The 23798-nt window shown below is 37.5% G+C and overlaps 1 protein-coding gene across 4 annotated transcripts in view; it reads left to right on the forward strand.

Annotated features, from left to right (window-relative positions):
• Positions 1-23798, forward strand: part of SLC44A5 (solute carrier family 44 member 5) — a 437474-nt gene that overhangs the window by 71796 nt on the left and 341880 nt on the right. For 2 of the 4 annotated variants that reach the window (XM_054438277.1, XM_054438266.2), the window contains exon 2: positions 15584-15665. The exons of the other annotated variants lie outside the window; for them this stretch is intronic. In XM_054438277.1, the coding sequence (XP_054294252.1) occupies positions 15653-15665 (13 nt within the window). In that variant the 5' untranslated portion in view covers positions 15584-15652. The remainder of the gene's footprint in view (positions 1-15583; positions 15666-23798) is intronic. 4 annotated transcript variants of the gene reach the window in all.

The following is a 23798-nucleotide window of genomic DNA, read 5'->3' on the forward strand; positions in this document are numbered from 1 at the left end:
GGAAATTAACTGCCAAGTAGACTGGAATACTCCTCAGCTTGTCAGCACATTTTATTCCCTGTGGGAGAGAAAGCTTGGGGAAATAAAATTAAGGATAGGAGGATCCCAAGAAAGTATAGAATTAGAAGAAAGTGAGTTGGATGTTTTTAAAAGTAAAATTGTCATGCGGTTATTGGAGCTCAGTGTGCCTTCTCCACCATAGGAATATACTTGCCTGGCTAAGGAATCTGAATATCATTTTCAGCCAGACAAGTCCCTCCCTGTCAATATATCTGAGATTATGACTGGTTATGGACTCATTAGCTGCAGTCAAATGGAGCAAATTGGGAGGGCTTGAAACTTCATTCAAAACCAACCCTTTTGGGTGGGCTAAGCATCTGCAGAAGCTGGAAGGAGGAACAGAGAATCAGCATATGGAATAAGTATAGTAATTAAAACAAAGATTATAACAACAATAGTAATCTCTAATAGTGATTGAGGGTCTACTGTGTGTTAAGAACTGTGCTAAAAACTTTACATCAGTTACCTAACTTCTTTCTAACAACAATTATCTTAGACACTATTAATATTTCTATTTTGTAGATGAGAAAAGTGAAGTTTAGAAAAGTTAAAGTAATATTCTAAAATGTGGAAGTGTCTTAGCATAGGATATCCTAGGCTGGGTCATGGGCATCTCAAGGTTAATGAGTCCAAAGCTAAGCCCTTCATTTCCTCTTGAAACATGTTCTTCTTTCAGTCAGAAGCTTCTGAGTAATTCTGGATGTCTTCCTTCCTCTCTGCTTCCTTCTCCCTGACTCAGTTACTGACATCATCAAATCCTGTGAAATTTACAGTGGATCTTCCCCATTTCTTGGTCTCTGCTGTTACTGCCCTTGTCCATGTATGGAGATTACTCCCTCAGCAGCTAGCCCCTCTCTCTTGCAAAGTAGTCTATTGTTCAAATAATAATCTTTTTTTTGTTAAGGTAAAATTTTCATAATGTAAAATTTATCATGTTTACCATTTTAGAAGTGTACAATGAAGTGGCTTTCAGTACATTCACAATGTTTTGCAAGCATCACTGGTGTCTAATTGCAGGATATCTTTATCACCCCCAAAAGAAACCCTCATCCATTAAGCAGTCACACCCATGCCCATCCCCCAGCCCCTGGAAGCCACTAATCTATTTCTGTCTCTATGAATTCACCTATTCTGGACATTTCATTTAAATGGAATCATGTATTTCTGGCTTTTTGTGTCTGGCTTCTTTCACTTAGCATGTTTTCAAGGTTAACCCATGATGTTGATTCCTTTTTATGGCCAAATAATATTTCATTACATGGTTATTTAGCATTTTGTTTATCCATGCATCAGTTGATAGACATTTGGGTTGTTTCCACTTTTTGGTTCTTATGAAAAATGTTGCTATGAACATTTGTATACATGTCTTTGTTTGAATGCCTGTTTTCAACTCAGCAGAAGAATCTTTTAAAAATGAAAACTATGTTTTTTTTCACTTAAAAACATGACCTCTCATTACAATTATATTGTAATTAAAATGCTTTCCCATGGCGCACAAGGGTTTGTACAATCTGCCTCTCTTTTCTCATTTAATCAGCTTTCCTCTTCCCTCAGTATATTCCAGCCATACTGGTCTCTGTTTAGTTTCCCCAATTTCCCAAGCCTTTACAGGATGTTCACATCTGCTGGTTCCTTGTCTGAAATACTTTTTCCAGTGCTTTGCAAGCTAGTTCATTTTTATCCTTCAAATCCCCAGATATGTTACTTTTCCAGAAAACTTTTCCCTGACTAAACTGGGTAATTCTGTGTTTCCTTCCTGATGCTTTTCTCACCTTGTAAGTACATGGTTTTGTCTGTGTGAACCATTTACAATCTGTTGCCGTCACAAGACTGTAAATCCCTTAAGGTCAGGAATTAAACTATAACTATTTTTCATCCCTACCATCTGCACCTATGCTTAGCACAATACTTGACATACAAGAGACACTCCATAAATGTTTGTTGAATAAATGAATAAAATGAGAAAGGTCACAGGTATTTTGAAAATGAGATAGAGTAATCCAATACATAGTGATAGAGGTGTACTAAGAAGAAAGAAGAGTGGGGCGGTGGAGAATTTTTAGTTTCATGAATATTTAAAGATCTAGGCAGCTGCATCATTAAATGATAGAGCAGGCCAATTGGTCTGAGATTTGTGGTTAACTTTTCTTTCTGTAGGAAGAAGCAGAGCTTGGCAAGAACAACATACAGTCCTAGTCTTAGTATTTTACTAGGCAGCTATCCAAGACTGGAACTCAAGAACAGAGAACAATGCCAATCTCAGTGTCTAGTTACCCAAACTGTATTGAAGAAGGGAATTTGGTCAAGGAGTCAAAGCAAAACCTCTGGAAATAAAATCAGAGCTTAGGGAAAAAAAGAACATGTTTAATTTGATATCAGTTCTGGAGATGTTGACTAGATTTCCTTAAATCTCATCTGTCTTCAATGAGGATTGTTTCCAGAAACCTGGCTGAGATTATAACCATAGCTTTTGGGATGGGAAGGATGGAAGACATGGGAAACTAGACTGGACTTGACAAACCCTAAATTGTGTTATAGAAACACTAAAGAACTTAGACTCTTCAAATTATCAGCCTCCTGTTTGTCTCTTAATTAACATTTTATCCTTATTTACTTTGACATGAATTGGCTGTGGTCAAATTATGTCATGTCTCTTTGTATCAATTTCTTCATCTACAAAGTGGGAGCTTTGGGCTGAATATCACCACCAAGGTCCTTTCCAGCTATGAAAATCTATGAGCCTCTATGCCACAGTTTCCAAGTTTCAAATTTTCACTCTAAACAATTGATGTTGGCTGTTTCTTGATGCTCTCATTAGTAAACAGTCTTCACAGATGTGACATGTGTTATGTGTATTCTTTGAGTCCTTTTTAGCCCCTTTTAGACAGAATGGCATTTCTTGACATGGTTACTTGACTCGGGAAAACCGCATATTTGGGACCAATAGCTCTTAATCTGCAGTCTAGAGAGAGAGCTTCAGAAATAAAAGAAAAATTAATAATATTTAGTAGCAAAATTGCCTAAATTATTATTTAGTCTAGTGGTTGCTTAATGGTAAACACATTTTTAAAGATCATTAAATTTCACAAAGTTAAAAGATCATTAAATTTCATAAAGTTAACATCTAAAGTATTTTTTCACTGAAACTATTAGATCGATCCATTTTCTGAGGATTTTATTTTGATTCTTGTCTGAGCACAGAATTGAACTAGTTGAAGAGAAGGAAACTGGTCTCTAAATTAAAAGATTAGACTAAGTTCTCCTTAATCTCTGCTGTGTAATGAAACATAATAAAAATGAGACTTGGTCTGTCTAAAACTAGAGATGTGAGGAGACTTCAAAAAGTTCATGGAAAAATATTGTGCAGAATCTGGATTTTTTGAAAATAAATTTTTATTTGGAAAATGGAAATAAAATATTAAAATAAAAAGTATAAGGTTAATTTTTAAACATAAGCGCCATCAAATTCAAGACACTTGTGATGATACCAGCCATTTAGCCCATCCCTAAAAAACTGAGGGTTCCGGGAATTTAATTCAGTCAATGCAGTCTTTAGACTATTAACTGAAGAAAAATGGGTTTCTTTTACAGATTTTTTAAGACTAAGAAACAAAAAGAAGTTAGAAGGCACCAAATCAGGACTGTAAGGTGGATGTCTAATGACTTCCGATTGAAACTCTTGCAAAATTGCCCTTGTTTCTTAAGAGGAATGAGAAGGTGCATTTTTATAGTGGCGAAAGACTATGGTGAAGCTTACCTGGGTGTTTTGTTTGTTTGTTTGTTTGTTTTTGCTAAAGCTTTGGCTTGCTTTCTCAAAAAGATTCTTATGATAAGTAGATGTTATTGTTCTTTGGTCCAACAAAGACTCAACAAGCAAAATGTCTTGAGCATCCCCCAAAACTGTTGCCATGACGTTTCCTCTTGACCAGTACAGTTTTGCTTTGACTGAACCACTTACACCTGTTGGTAGCCATTACTGTAATTGTGCTTTGTCTTTAGAATCATAGCTAAGTTTCATCTCCTGTTACAATTCTTTGAAGAAATGCTTCAGGATCTCAGTTCCACTTATTTAAAATTTCCATTGAGAGCTCTGCTCTTTTCTGTGGCTGATCTGGCTGCAATAGTTTTGGCACCCATTGAGTGGAAAGTTTGCTCATCTATAATTTTTCAGACAGAATTGTGTAAGCTGAACCAATGCAGATGGCTATGGTGTTGGCTATTGTTCGTGCTGTTAATCGTTGGTTTTCTTCAATTAGGACATAATAAAGTTGAATTTTTTTCCTTGCAAATTGATGTGGATGGTCTCCTGCAACAGGTTTCATCTTCAGTATGGTCTTATCCCTTTTTAAAATGAGTTAACTCTTAAAATGAGTTATCCATTTGTAAACTGCTGATTTCTTTGGGCCATTATTTCTATAAACTTTTCAAAAAACATGAATGATTTCATTATTCTTTCATCCAAACTTTACCATAAATTTAATGTTTGTTCTTGCTTCAATTTTAGTAGAATTCATGTTGCTCTGATAGGGGGTATTTTCAAAGTGATGTCTTAGTTTCTCAAACTAGATCCTCTTCAGACATTTTTATAACAAGTTAGTATGAGTTTATTTTGGTGCAAAGTTTTTAAAAATCCATGCATGGTTCTTTTTTTCGTAATACACACTTTCCATGAACCTTCTGAAGACCCTTCATATAATAACCAGATTCCTAGGTAGGAGTTAGACATTTTCGAGGACTGATTAAGGAGCATTGGAACAAGACAGAGCTAGTCTTTGATTTTAATTAGAAGTTTGTGGCAAGACTTAGAAGTTTCAAAGTTTTACAAAGTAGAAAATGGTTGAGTAACATAGAATGTCGGCTCTAGGTGTCCTTAACATGTTACATTGGAAATGTAAAAATTAAAGAAAAATGAAATTAAAATTTAAAAATAGGTTTAAAGATACCACTTTTAAAAATTTTGAATTTGAACAGTCTTATGAAGAATAAAAATACAAACTAAGGAGAAGAACTTTCAAAAAAAGAATGGGCTGGGCACCTTGGCTCGGAGTTGTAACCCCAGCACTTTGGGAAGCTGAGGTGGGAGGATCACTTGAACCCAGGAGTTCAAGACCATCTTGGGTAACATAGGGAGACCCCATCTGGGCAAAAAAATTAGCTTGGTGTGGTGGCATATACCCATCGTCCCACCTACTTGGGAGGTTGAGTTGGGAGGAGTCACTTGAGCCCAGGAGGTTGAGGTTTCAGTGAGCCATGCTTGCACTGCTGCAATCCAGCAGCCTGGGTGACAGAACAAGACCCTGTCTCAAAGAAAAAATAAAAAAAAAGGAAAAAGAATGGTTAATTAACTAATAAATGTAGAAGAAATAGTAAAGGTAGAAAATCACCATTTTGCAATCATTATAACATGATTTATTCAGAATAATCAATAAGCTAAAGGTTTGAAGAGGAACAGGATATTTATATATCATCAAAGTATCTCCCTGCAGGTTACTTATTAATTACAGAATGAAAAGTGGAGAAGCCTGACCAATGCCACCTTACTGAATAGTCAAAGTTAACATCACCAATGATGAGATAAATTGAGATATGATTCCTGACATGTTATACTGAGAAATGTACAACATTGTTTATGCAGTATGCCTGCTGAAAAAGCATAATCTGAATCTAACCAAGTGGAAACATCAGACGGAACCAAAGGGACATTCTTTAAAATAATCCCTTGGTGATCTAGAACTAGAAATACCATTTGACCCAGCAATCCCATTACTGGGTATATACCCAAAGGATTATAAGTCATTCTTCTATAAAGACACATGAACACATATGTTTATTGTGGCACTATTCACAATAGCAAAGACTTGTAACCAACCCAAATGTCCAACAATGATAGACTGGATAAAGGAAATGTGGCACATATACACCATGGAATACTATGCAGCCGTAAAAGAAGAATATCATGTCCTTTGCAGGGACATGGATGAAACTGGAAACCATCATTCTCAGCAAACTATCACAAGAACAGAAAACCAAACACTGCATGTTCTCACTCATAAGTGGGAGTTGAACAATGAAGACACATGGACACAAGGAGGGGGACATCACACACCGGGACCTGTTGGAGGGTGGCGGGCTAGGGGAGGGATAGCATTAGGAGAAATACCTAATGTAGATGACAGGTTGATGGGTGCCACAAACCACCGTGGCACGTGTATACCTATGTAACAAAACTGCACACGTACCCCAGAACTTAAAGTATATAAAAAAAATCCCTTGGTACTTCTGAATAATTTCGATGTCACGAAAAACAAAATGTGAAGTGTCCCAGATGAAGGAGATTAACAGACATGCCAACTACATGTAATGTGTGATCTTGAATCTGGATCGGAGAAAAAAATTCTCTAAAGGACATTATTGGGACAATTAGAGGAAAATGAATATAGGCTGTATATTAGATAAGAGTATTGCGTAAATGTTAAATTCCTGGATTTGATAAATGTACCGTGGTTATTTATGAGAACATTCTTTATTGGGAAATGAACACTAAGTATTTAGGGATAAAGGGATGTAATTCTGCAAGTAACTCTTAAATGGTTCAGCAAAAGCATTTGTGTGTGTGTGTGTGTGTGTGCACATGCACACAGAAAGAGAAATCAAAAGTGGCAAAATGATAACAATTGAGGAATATGGTTAAAGAATATACAACAGTTCTTTGTTTCATTCTTCTGTCTTAGTCTGTTTTGTGCTGTTGTAACAGAATACCACAGATTGGGTAATTTATAATAAACAGAAACATAGTGCCTTATAGTTCTAAAGGCTGGGAAGTCTAGGATCGAGAGGCTGCATTTGGTGAGGACTTTCTTGCTGCATCATAATGGCAGAAGGCATCACATGGTGGAAGGGCAGAGAGAGGGGGAGAAAATAAGCAACAAATCGGGCCAAACTCATCCTTTTATAAGCAACCGACTCCCTTGATAACAGCATTAATTCATTCATAATGGCAGAGCCCTCATGGCCTAATCACCTCTTAAAGATCCCACTTCTTAATATTGTTACAATGGCAATTAAATTTCACCATAAGTTTGAGAGGGGAAAACTTTCAAACCATAGCATTTTCCAACTCTTCTGTAAGTTTGAAATTATTTCAATATAAAAAGTCTTTATAAAGGGTGATTATTAATCACCTGCCTGAGCAAAGATGTTATCTTTGGCTAGAGTCACTCATCACAGAATAGAAAGCATTTGACATTGCCAAAATGAAGCGTGGATCCCATGAGACAACTGATTGCAGAGCTGGAAGATGAACTTGCAGTATTATTTGTCAGTATAATTTAGCAAACAAGGTTGGGCTTCTTAGAACTCTCCCAGATGATTGCTACCTTATATGGATAATTCATTTTATAAACATTAAAGAAGTTCCAATTATATATATATATATGTGTATATATATGTGTGTATATATGTGTATATATATAGAGAGAGAGAGAGAGAGGAACATTTCTGACCTCACTGGAATTACAGTGATGAGAATCTGATACAGAGAACAGTCTCTGACAGTTGTGAGGGGCAACAGCTACATAACAAAATGCCAGGATAATGCAGCAGTGAAAGAAAACATGGAGAAAAACTTAGCAGAGAATACAACAATTCAGATATTTTTGCGGGATGGTTTGGTGGCGAGGAATGACAATGAGGCACACAAGTTTTCCACTTGATTGAGGTGGAGGAATGGAGTGAGAGAGTACTCCAGGCAAAGGGAGCAGAGGCAGTTGACATAAGAGCTAGGGGTGCCTTGGGACTTTTAAGCAATTTAGTATTGTAGAAGGGAAATACGGCTTTTTGATGTTCAGTTTGTAACAACACAAAAGAAATTAGTTGTCAGTTAAGTTATGAGTATTTATAAGACATTAAAATAGTATAAAATAATTAACACTAGAAAACATACAATACTAACTGATCCCTTGATAAAGTGTTTTTATTGTGTATGCATGGCATCTTATTAAACATGGAATTCCTCCTTTGACCTTTGTACCTTTTGCAGTAATTGTCAAACTTGAATAATATATAGACTCTTTTTTTAATTTTATTTATTTTTATTTATTATTATTATACTTTAGGTATATCTCCCAATGCTATCCCTCCTCCCTCCCCCCACCCCACAACAGTCCCCAGAGTGTGATGTTCCCCTTCCTGTGTCCATGTGGTCTCATTGTTCAATTCCCACCTATGAGTGATAATATGCGGTGTTTGTTTTTTGTTCTTGCAATAGTTTACTGAGAATGATGATTTCCAGTTTCATCCATGTCCCTACAAAGGACATGAACTCATCATTTTTTATGGCTGCATAGTATTCCATGGTGTATATGTGCCACATTTTCTTAATCCAGCCTATCATTGTTGGACATTTGGGTTGGTTCCAAGTCTTTGCTATTGTGAATAATGCCGCAATAAACATACGTGTGCATGTGTCTTTATAGCAGCATGATTTACAGTCCTTTGGGTATATACCCAGTAATGGGATTGCTGGGTCAAATGGTATTTCTAGTTCTAGATCCCCAATGAATCGCCATACTGACTTCCACAATGGTTGAACTAGTTTACAGTCCCACCAACAGTGTAAAAGTGTTCCTATTTCTCCACATCCTCTCCAGCACCTGTTGTTTCCTGATTTTTTAATGATTGCCATTCTAACTGGTGTGAGATGGTATCTCATTGTGGTTTTGATTTGCATTTCTCTAATGGCCAGTGATGGTGAGCATTTTTTCATGTGTTTTTTGGCTGCATAAATGTCTTCTTTTGAGAAGTGTCTGTTCATGTCCTTCGCCTACTTTTTGATGGGGTTATTTGTTTTTTTCTTGTAAATTTGTTTGAGTTCATTGTAGATTCTGGATATTAGCCCTTTGTCAGATGAGTAGGTTGCAAAAATTTTCTCCCATTTTGTAGGTTGCCTGTTCACTCTGATGGTAGTTTCTTTTGCTGTGCAGAAGCTCTTTAGTTTAATTAGATCTCATTTGTCAATTTTGGCTTTTGTTGCCATTGCTTTTGGTGTTTTAGACATGAAGTCCTTGCCCATGCCTATGTCCTGAATGGTAATGCCTAGGTTTTCTTCTAGGGTTTTTATGGTTTGAGGTCTAACGTTTAAGTCTTTAATCCATCTTGAATTGATTTTTGTATAAGGTGTAAGGAAGGGATCCAGTTTCAGCTTTCTACATATAGCTAGCCAGTTTTCCCAGCACCATTTATTAAATAGGGAATCCTTTCCCCATTGCTTGTTTTTCTCAGGTTTGTCAAAGATCAGATGGTTGTAGATACGCGGCGTTATTTCTGAGGGCTCTGTTCTGTTCCATTGATCTATATCTCTGTTTTGGTACCAGTACCATGCTGTTTTGGTTACTGTAGCCTTGTAGTATAGTTTGAAGTCAGGTAGTGTGCTGCCTCCAGCTTTGTTCTTTTGGCTTAGGATTGACTTGGCGATGCAAGCTCTTTTTTGGTGCCATATGAACTTTAAAGTAGTTTTTTCCAATTCTGTGAAGAAAGTCATTGGTAGCTTGATGGGGATGGCATTGAATCTATAAATTACCTTGGGCAGTATGGCTATTTTCACGATATTGATTCTTCCTACCCATGAGCATGGAATGTTCTTCCATTTGTTTGTATGCTTTTTTATTTCATTGAACAGTGGTTTGTATTTCTCCTTGAAGAGGTCTTCACGTCCCTTGTAAGTTGGATTCCTAGGTATTTTATTCTCTTTGAAGCAATTGTGAATGGGAGTTCACTCATGATTTGGCTCTCTGTTTGTCTTTTATTGGTGTATAAGAATGCTTGTGATTTTTGTACATTGATTTTATATCCTGAGACTTTGCTGAAGTTGCTTATCAGCTTAAGGAGATTTTGGGCTGAGACAATGGGGTTTTCTAGATATACAATCATGTCATCTGCAAACAGGGACAATTTGACTTCCTCTTTTCCTAATTGAATACCCATTATTTCCTTCTCCTGCCTAATTGCCCTGGCTAGAACTTCCAACACTATGTTGAATAGGAGTGGTGAGAGAGGGCATCCCTGTCTTGTGCCAGTTTTCAAAGGGAATGCTTCCAGTTTTTGCCCATTCAGTATGATATTGGCTGTGGGTTTGTCATAGATAGCTCTTATTATTTTGAGATACGTCCCATCAATACCTAATTTATTGAGAGTTTTTAGCATGAAGGGCTGTTGAATTTTGTCAAAGGCTTTTTCTGCATCCATTGAGATAATCATATGGTTTTTGTCTTTGGTTCTGTGTATATGCTGCATTATATTTATTGATTTGCATATATTGAACCAGCCTTGCATCCCAGGGATGAAGCCCACTTGACCATGGCGGATAAGCTTTTTGATGTGCTGCTGGATTTGGTTTGCCAGTATTTTATGGAGGATATTTGCATCAATGTTCATCAAGGATATTGGTCTAAAATGGTCTTTTTTGGTTGTGTCTCTGCCTGGCTTTGGTATCAGGAGGATGCTGGCCTCATAAAATGAGTTAGGGAGGATTCCCTCTTTTTCTATTGATTGGAATAGTTTCAGAAGGAATGGTACCAGTTCCTCCTTGTACCTCTGGTAGAATTCGGTTGTGAATCCATCTGGTCCTGGACTCTTTTTGGTTGGTAAGCTATTGATTATTGCCACAATTTCAGCTCCTGTTATTGATCTATTCAGAGATTCAACTTCTTCCTGGTTTAGTCTTGGGAGAGTGTATGTGTCGAGGAATTTATCCATTTCTTCTAGATTTTCTAGTTTATTTGCATAGAGGTGTTTGTAATATTCTCTGATGGTAGTTTGTATTTCTGTGGGATCGGTGGTGATATCCCATTTATCATTTTTTATTGCGTCTATTTGATTCTTCTCTCTTTTTTTCTTTATTAGTGTTGCTAGCGGTCTATCAATTTTGTTGATCCTTTCAAAAAACCAGCTCCTGGCTTCATTAATTTTTTGAAGGGTTTTTTGTGTCTCTATTTCCTTCACTTCTGCTCTGATTTTAGTTATTTCTTGCCTTCTGCTAGCTTTTGAATGTGTTTGCTCTTGCTTCTCTAGTTCTTTTAATTGTGATGTTAGGGTGTCAATTTTGGATCTTTCCTGCTTTCTCTTGTGGGCATTTAGTGCTATAAATTTCCCTCTACACACTGCTTTGAATGCATCCCAGAGATTCTGGTATGTTGTGTCTTGGTTCTCGTTGGTTTCAAAGAACATCTTTATTTCTGCCTTCATTTCATTATGTACCCAGTAGTCATTCAGGAGCAGGTTGTTCAGTTTCCATGTAGTTGAGCGGTTTTGAGTGAGATTCTTAATCCTGAGTTCTAGCTTGATTGCACTGTGATCTGAGAGATAGTTTGTTATAATTTCTGTTCTTTTACATTTGCTGAGGAGAGCTTTACTTCCAAGTATGTGGTCAATTTTGGAATAGGTGTGGTGTGGTGTTGAAAAAAATGTATATTCTGTTGATTTGGGGTGGAGAGTTCTGTAGATGTCTATTAGGTCTGCTTGGTGCAGAGCTGAGTTCAATTCCTGGGTATCCTTGTTGACCTTCTGTCTCGTTGATCTGTCTAATGTTGACAGTGGGGTGTTAAATTCTCCCATTATTAATGTGTGGGAGTCTAAGTCTCTCTGTAGGTCACTCAGGACTTGCTTTATGAATCTGGGTGCTCCTGTATTGGGTGCATATGTATTTAGGATAGTTAGCTCTTCTTGTTGAATTGATCCCTTGACTGTTATGTAATGGCCTTCTTTGTCTCTTTTGATCTTTGTTGGTTTAAAGTTTATTTTATCAGAGACTAGGATTGCAACCTCTGCCTTTTTTTGCTTTCCATTTGCTTGGTAGATCTTCCTCCATCCTTTTATTTTGAGCCTATGTGTGTCTCTGCACGTGAGATGGGTTTCCTGAATATAGCACAGTGATGGGTCATGACTCTTTATCCAATTTGCCAGTCTGTGTCTTTTAATTGGAGCATTTAGTCCATTTACATTTAAAGTTAATACTGTTATGTGTGAATTAGATCCTGTCATTATGATGTTAGCTGGTTATTTTGCTCGTTAGTTGATGCAGTCTCTTCCTAGTCTCGATGGTCTTTACATTTTGGCATGATTTTGCAGCGGCTGGTAGCGGTTGTGCTTTTCCATGTTTAGTGCTTCCTTCAGGAGCTCTTTTAGGGCAGGCCTGGTGGTGACAAAATCTCTCAACATTTGCTTGTCTGTGAAGTATTTTATTTCTCCTTCACTTATGAAGCTTAGTTTGGTTGGATATGCAATTCTGGGTTGAAAATTCTTTTCTTTAAGAATGTTGAATATTGGCCCCCTCTCTCTTCTGGCTTGCAGAGTTTCTGCCGACAGATCTGCTGTTAGTCTGATGGGCTTCCCTTTGAGGGTAACCTGACTTTTCTCTCTGGCTGCCCTTAACATTTTTTCCTTCATTTCAACTTTGGTGAATCTGACAATTATGTGTCTTGGAGTTGCTCTTCTCAAGGAGTATCTTTGTGGCGTTCTCTGTATTTCCTGAATCTGAATGTTGGCCTGCCTTGCTAGATTGGGGAAGTTCTCCTGGATAATATCCTGCAGAGTGTTTTCCAACTTGGTTCCATTCTCCCCATCACTTTCAGGTACACCAATCAGACATAGATTTGGTCTTTTCACATAGTCCCATATTTCTTGGAGGCTTTGCTCTTTTCTTTTTATTCTTTTTTCTCTAAACTTCCCTTCTCACTTCATTTCATTCATTTCATCTTCCATTGCTGATACCCTTTCTTCCATTTGATCGCATCGGCTTCTGAGGCTTCTGCATTCTTCATGTAGTTCTCGAGCCTTGGTTTTCAGCTCCATCAGCTCCTTTAAGCACTTCTCTGTATTGGTTATTCTAGTTATACATTCTTCTAAATTTTTTTCAAAGTTTTCAACTTCTCTTTGCCTTTGGTTCGAATATCCTCCCGTAGCTCGGAGTAATTTGATCGTCTGAAGCCTTCTTCTCTCAGCTTGTCAAAGTCATTCTCCGTCCAGCTTTGTTCCGTTGCTGAGGAACTGCGTTCATTTGGAGGAGGAGAGGCGCTCTGCTTTTTAGAGTTTCCAGTTTTTCTGCTCTGTTTTTTCCCCATCTTTGTGGTTTTATCTACTTTTGGTCTTTGATGATGGTGATGTACAGATGGGTTTTTGGTGTGGATGTCCTTTCTGTTTGTTAGTTTTCCTTCTAACAGACAGGACCCTCAGCTGCAGGTCTGTTGGAGTACCCGGCCGTGTGAGGTGTGAGTCTGCTCCTGCTTGGGGGTGCCTCCCAGTTAGGCTGCTCAGGGGTCAGGGGTCAGGGACCCACTTAAGGAGGCAGTCTGCCCGTTCTCAGATCTCCAGCTGTGTGCTGGGAGAACCACTGCTGTCTTCGAAGCTGTCAGACAGGGACATTTAAGTCTGCAGAGGTTACTGCTGTCTTTTTGTTTGTCTGTGCCCTGCCCCCAGAGGTGGAGCCTACAGAGGCAGGCAGGCCTCCTTGAGCTGTGGTGGGCTCCACCCAGTTGGAGCTTCCTGGCTGCTTTGTTTACCTAAGCAAGCCTGGGTAATGATGGGCGCCCCTCCCCGAGCCTCGCTGCCGCCTTGCAGTTTGATCTCAGACTGCTGTGCTAGCAATCAGTGAGACTCCATGGGCACAGGACTCTCTGAGCCAGGTGCGGGATATAATCTCCTGGTGCGCCGTTTTTTAAGCCCGTCGGAAAAGCGCAGTATTCAGGTGGGAGTGACCCGATTTTCCAGGTGCCGTCTGTCACCCCTTTCTTTGACCAGGAAAGGGAACTCCCTGACCCCTTGCACTTCCCGAGTGAGGCAATGCCTCGCCCTTCTTCAGCTCGCGCACGGTGTGCGCACCCACTGACCTGCGCCCACTGTCTGGCACTCCCTAGTGAGATGAACCTGGTACCTCAGATGGAAATGCAGAAATCACCCGTCTTCTGCGTCGCTCACGCTGGGAGCTGTAGACTGGAGCTGTTCCTATTCAGCCATCTTGGCTCCTCCCCCATATATAGACCCTTTTAAGGAAAGAAATTCCTATAATTCCCAAGAGTCACATGTTCAGATAACTAGTGGTTGACAGATCTTAGTTTGAGAAATACTGAGTTGAAGAATGGAAGGAAGTTTTAGTTTATAAAAAAATTATTTAATTCCAAATTACAACTATAAAAGAGATATGTTGTTTTCAGTCAGCAAAATTATTCTGGATTATTGAAATAAAAACAAAATAATCAAAAGGTGAATACAAAACAATAAAACACTTTGTAATCTTTGAGTCAAAAGCTTAATCTTAAATATGTAAGCTTACATAACTTTGTAAGTAATACATTCAGACACCAATCAGTACATGGAAAAGGGCCTGAATGAACAGTTTACAAAAGATGAAATAAAACCTGTAAGCATTTAAAATGTCCACCTTCAATAATAACTACAAAAAAGCAATTTAAAATGAGAGACTACCTTTTTGACCCATAAAATTAGTAGATATTTAAAAAATGATAACATGTTGATGGGAGTTTTTAATAATAGAAAAAATCACAAACAATCTCAATATCCAACAGTATGGCAATAATTAATTAAAATATTCATTTATATAGTATGACATTACTTGGACATTAAAATATTTTTGAAGAACTTAATATAAATGCTTATGCTATCATATTAAATGCAAAAAAAGCAATGAACAAAAAATATAAATTCAACCTTGTCAAAATATATGTAGAAGATCTAGGCAACTATACTATGGTTATGGAAGTCATTAACATATTAATGGTAGAAGCTGGGTGAAGGGTACATGGTAAATCTCTGTACTATTTCTGCAGCTTTTCTGTAAGTCTGAAATTATTTCAAAATGAAAAGATAAAAAACATACATAGAAAATAATGCTGCAAGGAAAAATACCAAAATTTTAGCAGTGGTTTCTATGTGGTAAAATTGAATAGCTTTTCCCCTTCGTTTGGAAAAAGGCTTTTCTTTAACTTAAATTTTTATAGAGTGATATGCCATATAATTTTAAATGCCATATAATGCCATTTAAAAAACCCCTCCCCCTAAAACTAAAACAGAAACAAAATGCTAAACTCAAAACAAAAATGTCATCCACCACCATTTGGTAATCAGTGTGGCAGCAAAACATAAAACATAAATGTAAATGCTAAATGGTACATGTGGATGGAAGATAAGATAGAATATCAACTGGTTAGGGATGCATTTTACAGGTGGAATGTGAAGTGTGAAAGTAGATAAAAGATAAATATAAGGACTGAAATAGATTTAGGAAGCTGTGGCACTAAGAATTTCATTTCAGTAAAAAGAGGAGAAAGGCTGCTTCTCCAAAGACAGAAAATATCTGCAGTATTTTATGTGTAGAAGAGAATTAGGCTAATTCTCTGAGTTTTTGAAGAGAGTAAATTACAGTAAGTTATGAGAGCATTCCCAAAAGGTTAGTTGTTAATGAATAAAAATAATTTACTTTAGATAACTATCTTCATACTTGTTTTTATCACAGACTCTTTTCTAAGCAACTCAAGTTTGCAGTGATTCAGGCCTACTTCTGAAGAGACAGCCTTTTATCTCAATGAATGACACAGGTAATCACCTAGTTGAATTAAGTTCCTCTTGATGTGGACTTTTGTGCCAAATATGCTTTTTTATTTAATATTAAATAAGGACAAATAGAAAAATGAGTATATACTATGTTGTCACTGGAAGCTGCACCTGGAAAACTACAGCATGTTAGACCTTGTGGTTCTCAGTCTTTGCCTATCTCAAGATTCTGAGACGCATGACATCTTTCTTTCTATACCTGGATGCCCAATAGCAGTGATTCTTGGGAACATGGCAAGCTGGGGGTATGTGGTTTGTAAAGGAACATCCGCAGGTACACTTACGTCAATTCTGAAACTGTTCCCTTTCTCCAGCGTTGCCCCCTCTCCCTAAGAGTTATTGGTAGTCCAAAGCAGTGTGTATACGGAAATTTATAGCACTAAATGCCCACAAGAGAAAGCAGGAAAGATCCAAAATTGACACCCTAACATCACAATTAAAAGAACTAGAAAAGCAAGAGCAAACACATTCAAAAGCTAGCAGAAGGCAAGAAATAACTAAAATCAGAGCAGAATTGAAGGAAATAGAGACACAAAAAACCCTTCAAAAAATTAATGAAGGCAGGAGCTGGTTTTTTGAAAGGATCAACAAAATTGATAGACCGCTAGCAAGACTAATAAAGAAGAAAAGAGAGAAGAATCAAATAGACGCAATAAAAAATGATAAAGGGGATATCACCATCGATCCCACAGAAATATAGACTACCATTAGAGAATACTACAAACACCTCTATGCAAATAAACTAGAAAATCTAGAAGAAATGGATAGATTCCTCGACACATACACCCTCCCAAGACTAAACCAGGAAGAAGTTGACTCTCTGAATAAACCAATAACAGGCTCTGAAATTTGTGGCAATAATCAATAGCTTACCAACCAAAACGAGTCCAGGACCAGATGGATTCACAGCCGAATTCTACCAGAGGTACAAGGAGGAACTGGTACCATTCCTTCTAAAACTATTCCAATCAATAGAAAAAGAGGGAATCCTCCCTAACTCACTTTATGAGGCCAGCATCATCCTGATACCAAAGCCGGGCAGAGACACAACCAAAAAAGAGCATTTTAGACCAGTATCCTTGATGAACATTGATGCAAATATCCTCAATAAAATACTGGCAAACCAAATCCAGCAGCACATCAAAAAACTTATCCGCCATGATCAAGTGGACTTCATCCCTGGGATGCAAGGCTGGTTCAATATATGCAAATCAATAAATGTAATGCAGCATATAAACAGAACCAAAGACAAAAACCATATGATTATCTCAATGGATGCAGAAAAAGCCTTTGACAAAATTCAACAGCCCTTCATGCTAAAAACTCTCAATAAATTAGGTATTGATGGGACGTATCTCAAAATAATAAGAGCTATCTATGACAAACCCACAGCCAATATCATACTGAATGGGCAAAAACTGGAAGCATTCCCTTTGAAAACTGGCACAAGACAGGGATGCCCTCTCTCACCACTCCTATTCAACATAGTGTTGGAAGTTCTAGCCAGGGCAATTAGGCAGGAGAAGGAAATAATGGGTATTCAATTAGGAAAAGAGGAAGTCAAATTGTCCCTGTTTGCAGATGACATGATTGTATATCTAGAAAACCCCATTGTCTCAGCCCAAAATCTCCTTAAGCTGATAAGCAACTTCAGCAAAGTCTCAGGATATAAAATCAATGTACAAAAATCACAAGCATTCTTATACACCAATAAAAGACAAACAGAGAGCCAAATCATGAGTGAACTCCCATTCACAATTGCTTCAAAGAGAATAAAATACCTAGGAATCCAACTTACAAGGGACGTGAAGACCTCTTCAAGGAGAACTACAAACCACTGCTCAATGAAATAAAAGAGCATACAAACAAATGGAAGAACATTCCATGCTCATGGGCAGGAAGAATCAATATCGTGAAAATGGCCATACTGCCCAAGGTAATTTATAGATTCAATGTCATCCCCATCAAGCTACCAATGACTTTGTTCACAGAATTGGAAAAAACTACTTTAAAGTTCATATGGCACCAAAAAAGAGCCCGCATCGCCAAGTCAATCCTAAGCCAAAAGAACAAAGCTGCAGGCATCATGCTACCTGACTTCAAACTATACTACAAGGCTACAGTAACCAAAACAGCATGGTACTGGTACCAAAACAGAGATATAGATCAATGGAACAGAACAGAGCCCTCAGAAATAACACCGCATATCTACAACTATCTGATCTTTGACAAACCTGAGAAAAACAAGCAATGGGGAAAGGATTCCCTATTTAATAAATGGTGCTGGGAAAACTGGCTAGCCATATGGAGAAAGCTGAAACTGGATCCCTTCCTTACACCTTATACAAAAATTAATTCAAGATGGATTAAAGACTTAAACGTTAGACCTCAAACCATAAAAACCCTAGAAGAAAACCTAGGCATTACCATTCAGGACATAGGCATGGGCAAGGACTTCATGTCTAAAACACCAAAAGCAATGGCAACAAAAGCCAAAATTGACAAATGAGATCTAATTAAACTAAAGAGCTTCTGCACAGCAAAAGAAACTACCATCAGAGTGAACAGGCAACCTACAAAATGGGAGAAAATTTTCACAACCTACTCATCTGACAAAGGGCTAATATCCAGAATCTACAATGAACTCCAACAAATTTACAAGAAGAAAACAAACAACCCCATCGAAAAGTGGGCAAAGGATATGCACAGACACTTCTCAAAAGAAGACATTTATGCAGCCAAAAAACACACGAAAAAATGCTCACCATCACTGGCCATCAGAGAAATGCAAATCAAAACCACAATGAGATACCATCTCACACCAGTTAGAATGGCAATCATTAAAAAATCAGGAAACAACAGGTGCTGGAGAGGATGTAGAGAAATAGGAACACTTTTACACTGTTGGTGGGACTGTAAACTAGTTCAACCATTGTGGAAGTCAGTGTGGCGATTCCTCGGGGATCTAGAACTAGAAATACCATTTGACCCAGCCATCCCATTACTGGGTATATATCCAAAGGACTGTAAATCATGGTGCTATAAAGACACATGCACACGTATGTTTATTGTGGCACTATTCACAATAGCAAAGACTTGGAGCCAACCCAAATGTCCAACAATGATAGACTGGATTAAGAAAATGTGGCACATATACACCATGGAATACTACGCAGCCATAAAAAATGATGAGTTCATGTCCTTTGTAGGGACATGGATGAAACTGGAAGTCATCATTCTCAGTAAAGTATCGCAAGAACAAAAAAGCAAACACCGCATATTCTCACTCATAGGTGGGAATTGAAAAATGAGAACACATGGACACAGGAAGGGGAACATCACACTCTGGGGACTGTTGTTTGGTAGGGAGAGTGGGGAGGGATAGCTTTAGGAAATATACCTAATGCTAAATGACGAGTTAATGGGTGCAGCACACCAGCATGGCACAGGTATACATATGTAACTAACCTGCACATTGTGCACATGTACCCTAAAACTTAAAGTATAATAAAAAAAAGAGTTATTGGTAGAACCGGAATCTTTCAGTTTTAACAGTTTATCCTAGACGATTATTGTTTAGCCCCCTTTCTCGTATTGAGACAAAGTTAGAGCTTGCTCCTTAGAGAAACAATACTGTGTCAGAAATTGTTCTTCAGAGAGGGAGTGTGAGGCTTTACTTCAAACTTAGCCCTGATTCAGTTTCTGTCCCCATAGTTAGATTTTAAGCCCCTTACAGGCATAGGTTAGGTCTTATCCATCTTTTTACCTTCTTCAGACTTAGTCTTTGACTTTTAAAAAAGTAGTTACTTACCAAATGTTTATTGAAAATGAATACCATTTCCTTAAGGGCAAATTGTATTCCTTCGTGAAGGTAAATCTATCTCTTGCTATGAAAAAAAAAATGTGGCATAAGTACAAATTAAGGTGGAAAATACAGAATGTACAGCTTAAAGTTAAGCAGCAGCTTTGATCTTTGGCTGAGTATATAAAAAGGATTAGGAGTTATTAAAAATAAGATCTAACGGTCTGTCTAACAAGATTCTTAAAAGAGGAACCAAGAATATGTTTGAATCTACACATGTTCCTCAAGGCTGCAAATACATTGCACTATATGGACAGTCACTGACAGAGGCATTTATCTGATCTTGTGAATATGTTACAGGGAATTCTGTGTCCAGAGCCTCTGCCCTTTGACTGTGGATTGCTTCTTGTTTCTTAAGTATGAAAACTGGAGAACAACAGACTTAGAGAACATTTTCTCTTATACACACATACAGCATTATTAACATACTCACGCCTATAGCAGATTGTTTTAGAATTTTAGATTTGTTTGCGCATCTGTAAAAGAGAATAATAATAATTATCTTACTGACTGAGGTAAGGATTAAATTGGCACAGTGCCTGAGAAGTAGTACATAAATGCTCAATAAATGGTGTTTTTTCATTATTATTCACAGATGGAAATTCAGAAGTGTGTTACAAAGGTTTAAGTGAATTTAATATAGAATTACCAGGGCAATATTATATTTCAACTACATTATAGTTTAGATTGGCTTATGTGAGCTGAAAGCAAAGTGTTGCTACCATGTCTAACAATACTGTAAGGGAAAATACTTTCTTAAAACTATACAACTGGCATGCTCTTGGAGTTTTGAAGCTGCTCATAAGTTGGACGTTACCTAGCCCTTTTCCATGTTGCTCATTTATCTCTTTTTTTCTGAATATTGGCTATTGTTAATAAATAACCTGGAAGAGATATCACACCTTTCATCATCAGAAATAAGCCATTGCTTTCACAGTGACGTCTACTTTTTAAACATTTCCACTAATTAATGTTTCTGTTGGCCTCCATTTATTTGTCAAGTAGCTTGCATGACTTTGACCTTAAGTTAATGAATGACTTTCTCTGTAGCATTTATGAGTCAGATTCCTTGGGCTTGAGCCATTACTCAAGGCTTGAGCCATTACTCAAGGCTTGAGCCATTACTGTGTAAGGGCATTTACTTTTTTTTGCATTTTTTGCATTTCCATTTTTTTGCAGTTTTTACAAATGCAGGGAATGAAAAACTATGTTGGCTAGAAATTTGTAATAAAAGTCATAGAAAATAACATAGATCTTGGCAAAACTTTATTCACTTATAGGACAACACTTGGATACTTGTTGGAGTGGAACAGAAAAGCTGGCAACACCACCAGCACCGCTACTATCAACAGAAAACATTCATTAAAAATAAAGTTGCCTGTGAAGCTGTGCTAGATATTATTAAAAGAGAAACACATTGAGAACAGTGACCTCAAATTACTTATACAGAGTTGACAGGTGGAAAGAATAAAAACATTAGGCTATATCCACAGGCATTGTGGTTTTCATTACATGTAGGTAAGGTACAAATGAAACTTTGATATGTGAAAAAAGTCAATTATCTGACTAAAGTAGAGATTAGAGGTAAGTTTAGGACTTTTTATGCCTTGTAAAATTGATGGATAATAATAGCAATGTGACTATATTCTCTTGAATTCGTCAGGGGATAGACCATTTAAGTTTTGGTGTCCACCAGGACAGAGACAGGAAAAGTGACAGCTGTTACTCTTTGGAGTGGGTTCTTCAAAGCAGACTTAGACCCTGGCTAAGCCTGATGCTTAAAACCGTGGTGCTCCTGGGGCAAGCAAATGTCTTGGAGTACCTTTCAGAATGTGCCACTGGCTCCTGCGACTGGGGCATGGAGGAGGAACACCAATATTATTACGCAAATAGCTCCAGGCCAATGTATGGTTTCAGGAACAGCACAGAGGAATGCCTGGGATACCCAAGATGAGACTTGGGTAAATTAGCACCAAAAATTGCCTCAAAGAGGAACAATAAATTTTATCGGAAACCGACGTGAATTTTGTTTCCAAATTTGTGTGCTAGTAACAAAGCCAACAGACATTTAAACAGTAAGCCGACAGTTTACCCAGACTTTCTACTTTAGCTTAAATTGGAGTGCCTCAATTCGTTCCTTCTTCATTTCTGTAATCGAAAAGAAGCCTTTATAGTATGTCTAAAAGCACACTAAGGATCTATTTGTATTAACATCTTAATTTTGCTAAGTGCCAATAAATGCTATGCCTTATCTTCATTTTCTGTTAGGAAATTACCTAAAAGACAATGCTTTATTGTAAAATTTAAAAAGTATATCGTAAGTAGTATTTCCAGAGACAAGAAGCTATCTAAATCTATTTCACAATCTGCATCTATGTCTATATCTACATTTATATCATATCTATATCTATGTTTTCCAGTGGTCATACCCCCAAGCATACTGATATAGAATACAGAGGTTGAGACATTTAGATGCTATTACTAAGGTTAAAAATTATATCATAAACATACACACACATAAAAAAGACTGTAATAAATGAAGATAAAGACAATGAACACTTTTTTCTCCTACCCTAAGACAAACGTAACTCATCAAGATCCATGTGTTTATTCTGGGATTTTCTATTCTACTTCTGTGGTTGGTCTCACTCCTGTAGTGGTCTCATTCCTGTTGGTATCAACACTGGACTATTACAGAGAAGATTAGCATAGCCTCTTGCAAAGATGCCTCACAAATTTGTAAACTAGCTATATTTTTGCATAGTTAATTACTTCTTTCTTTGGGTTCCAATAGCACATTGCATGTATATTAGCTGTCATCTTACTGTATTATAATTATTTGTTTACTTCTCTGTCCCCCTCATAAAACAGAATCACTAAAGAAAGAAATTATTCTTTATATTCATAGTGGCCAGCACAGTGCCTAGATTCTAAAAGGCATCCAGAGAATGTTTAATAAATGAAAAAAAAGAATGAAAGAAGTTTTATATTTATGTGTAAGAAACAAGCAACAATTCTTTATATACATCATGCCAAAGCAGAAATGGATTCTGAAACAATTTCTTCCCTCCTCACCTTGTATTCCCAATGGCAGAAATTCTATTTTAGTGTGATGCCCACTGGCCACCCCCTGCTGATCACTAGTGGACATAGTTCAGTTTGATGATGGGCAGATGGACAAGCCTGCTGTTGTCCTTGGCCATAGACTGTTTCTGCCTGTTCTCTTAGATGCATCAAGCATGCATTTCTTTCTCTCCTCCTTTTTCAGAATTGTACATACTTGCTTCTAAAACTGAATAGAATGATATATTTGCAATATAAGATGTATAAGCAGGCTCTAGAAGACAGATAAGCAAAAATACTTTGAGAGATACATGTTATCTAACACAAAAGAAATGGACTCAGTGGAAAAGAGGCCATAACACATTGCTATTATTCAACTGATGAGGGATAGATTTTCCCTCTTTCTCTTCCATCATAATGAGATTGATTAGAAGAGAAATAAAGTTGCAATGTGTTTCTGGAAAAGGAGATCCAGATTATGGTACCAATTTGAATTGTTCAACTAGATGATTGCCTAGAGTTATAATTCATTCAAATTTCACATATAATTACATACATAAATAGTAGTTGCTTCAAATTAGCAATACAAACAACAGTTGCATAGATAAGACACTGGCATGTTACTTAAGTTTTTAAGCTATATACAATATTCAAAATCATTTGGCGTCGATATTTTCTTTACTAGTGAAAAGAAAATAATTATTATTTATTTAGTTTGTTTTTTTTTTTTTTATCATGGGCCAGGCTTTTTTTTCTTCTTTTTTCTTTCTTTCTTTTTTTTTTTTTTTGAGATGGGGTCTTGCTCTCTGTTGCCCAGGCTGGAGTGCAGTGGCAGCGATCTCGGCTCACTGCAAGCTCCGCTTCCCGGGTTCATGCCATTTTCCTACCTCAGCCTCCGGAGTAGCTGGGACTACAGGCGCCCGCCACCACGCCCAGCCAATTTTTTTTGTATTTTTAGTAGGGACGGGGTTTCACCGCACTAGCCAGGATGGTCTCGATCTCCTGACCTCGTGATCTGCCCGCCTCGGCTTTCCAAAGTGCTGGGATTACAGGCGTGAGCCACCGCGCCTGGCCGGGCCAGGCATTTTTATGAAGACACTTTGTCTATGTTTTTTATGTAATCCTCAGGACTCCACGGTGAAATTAGTTTTATTATGATTATTTTTAAAAAGAGAAAAGCTAGACTGAGAGA

Source organism: Pongo pygmaeus, chromosome 1 (assembly GCF_028885625.2).
Source record: "Pongo pygmaeus isolate AG05252 chromosome 1, NHGRI_mPonPyg2-v2.0_pri, whole genome shotgun sequence".
In the NCBI taxonomy this organism is placed as follows: Eukaryota; Metazoa; Chordata; class Mammalia; order Primates; family Hominidae; genus Pongo; species Pongo pygmaeus.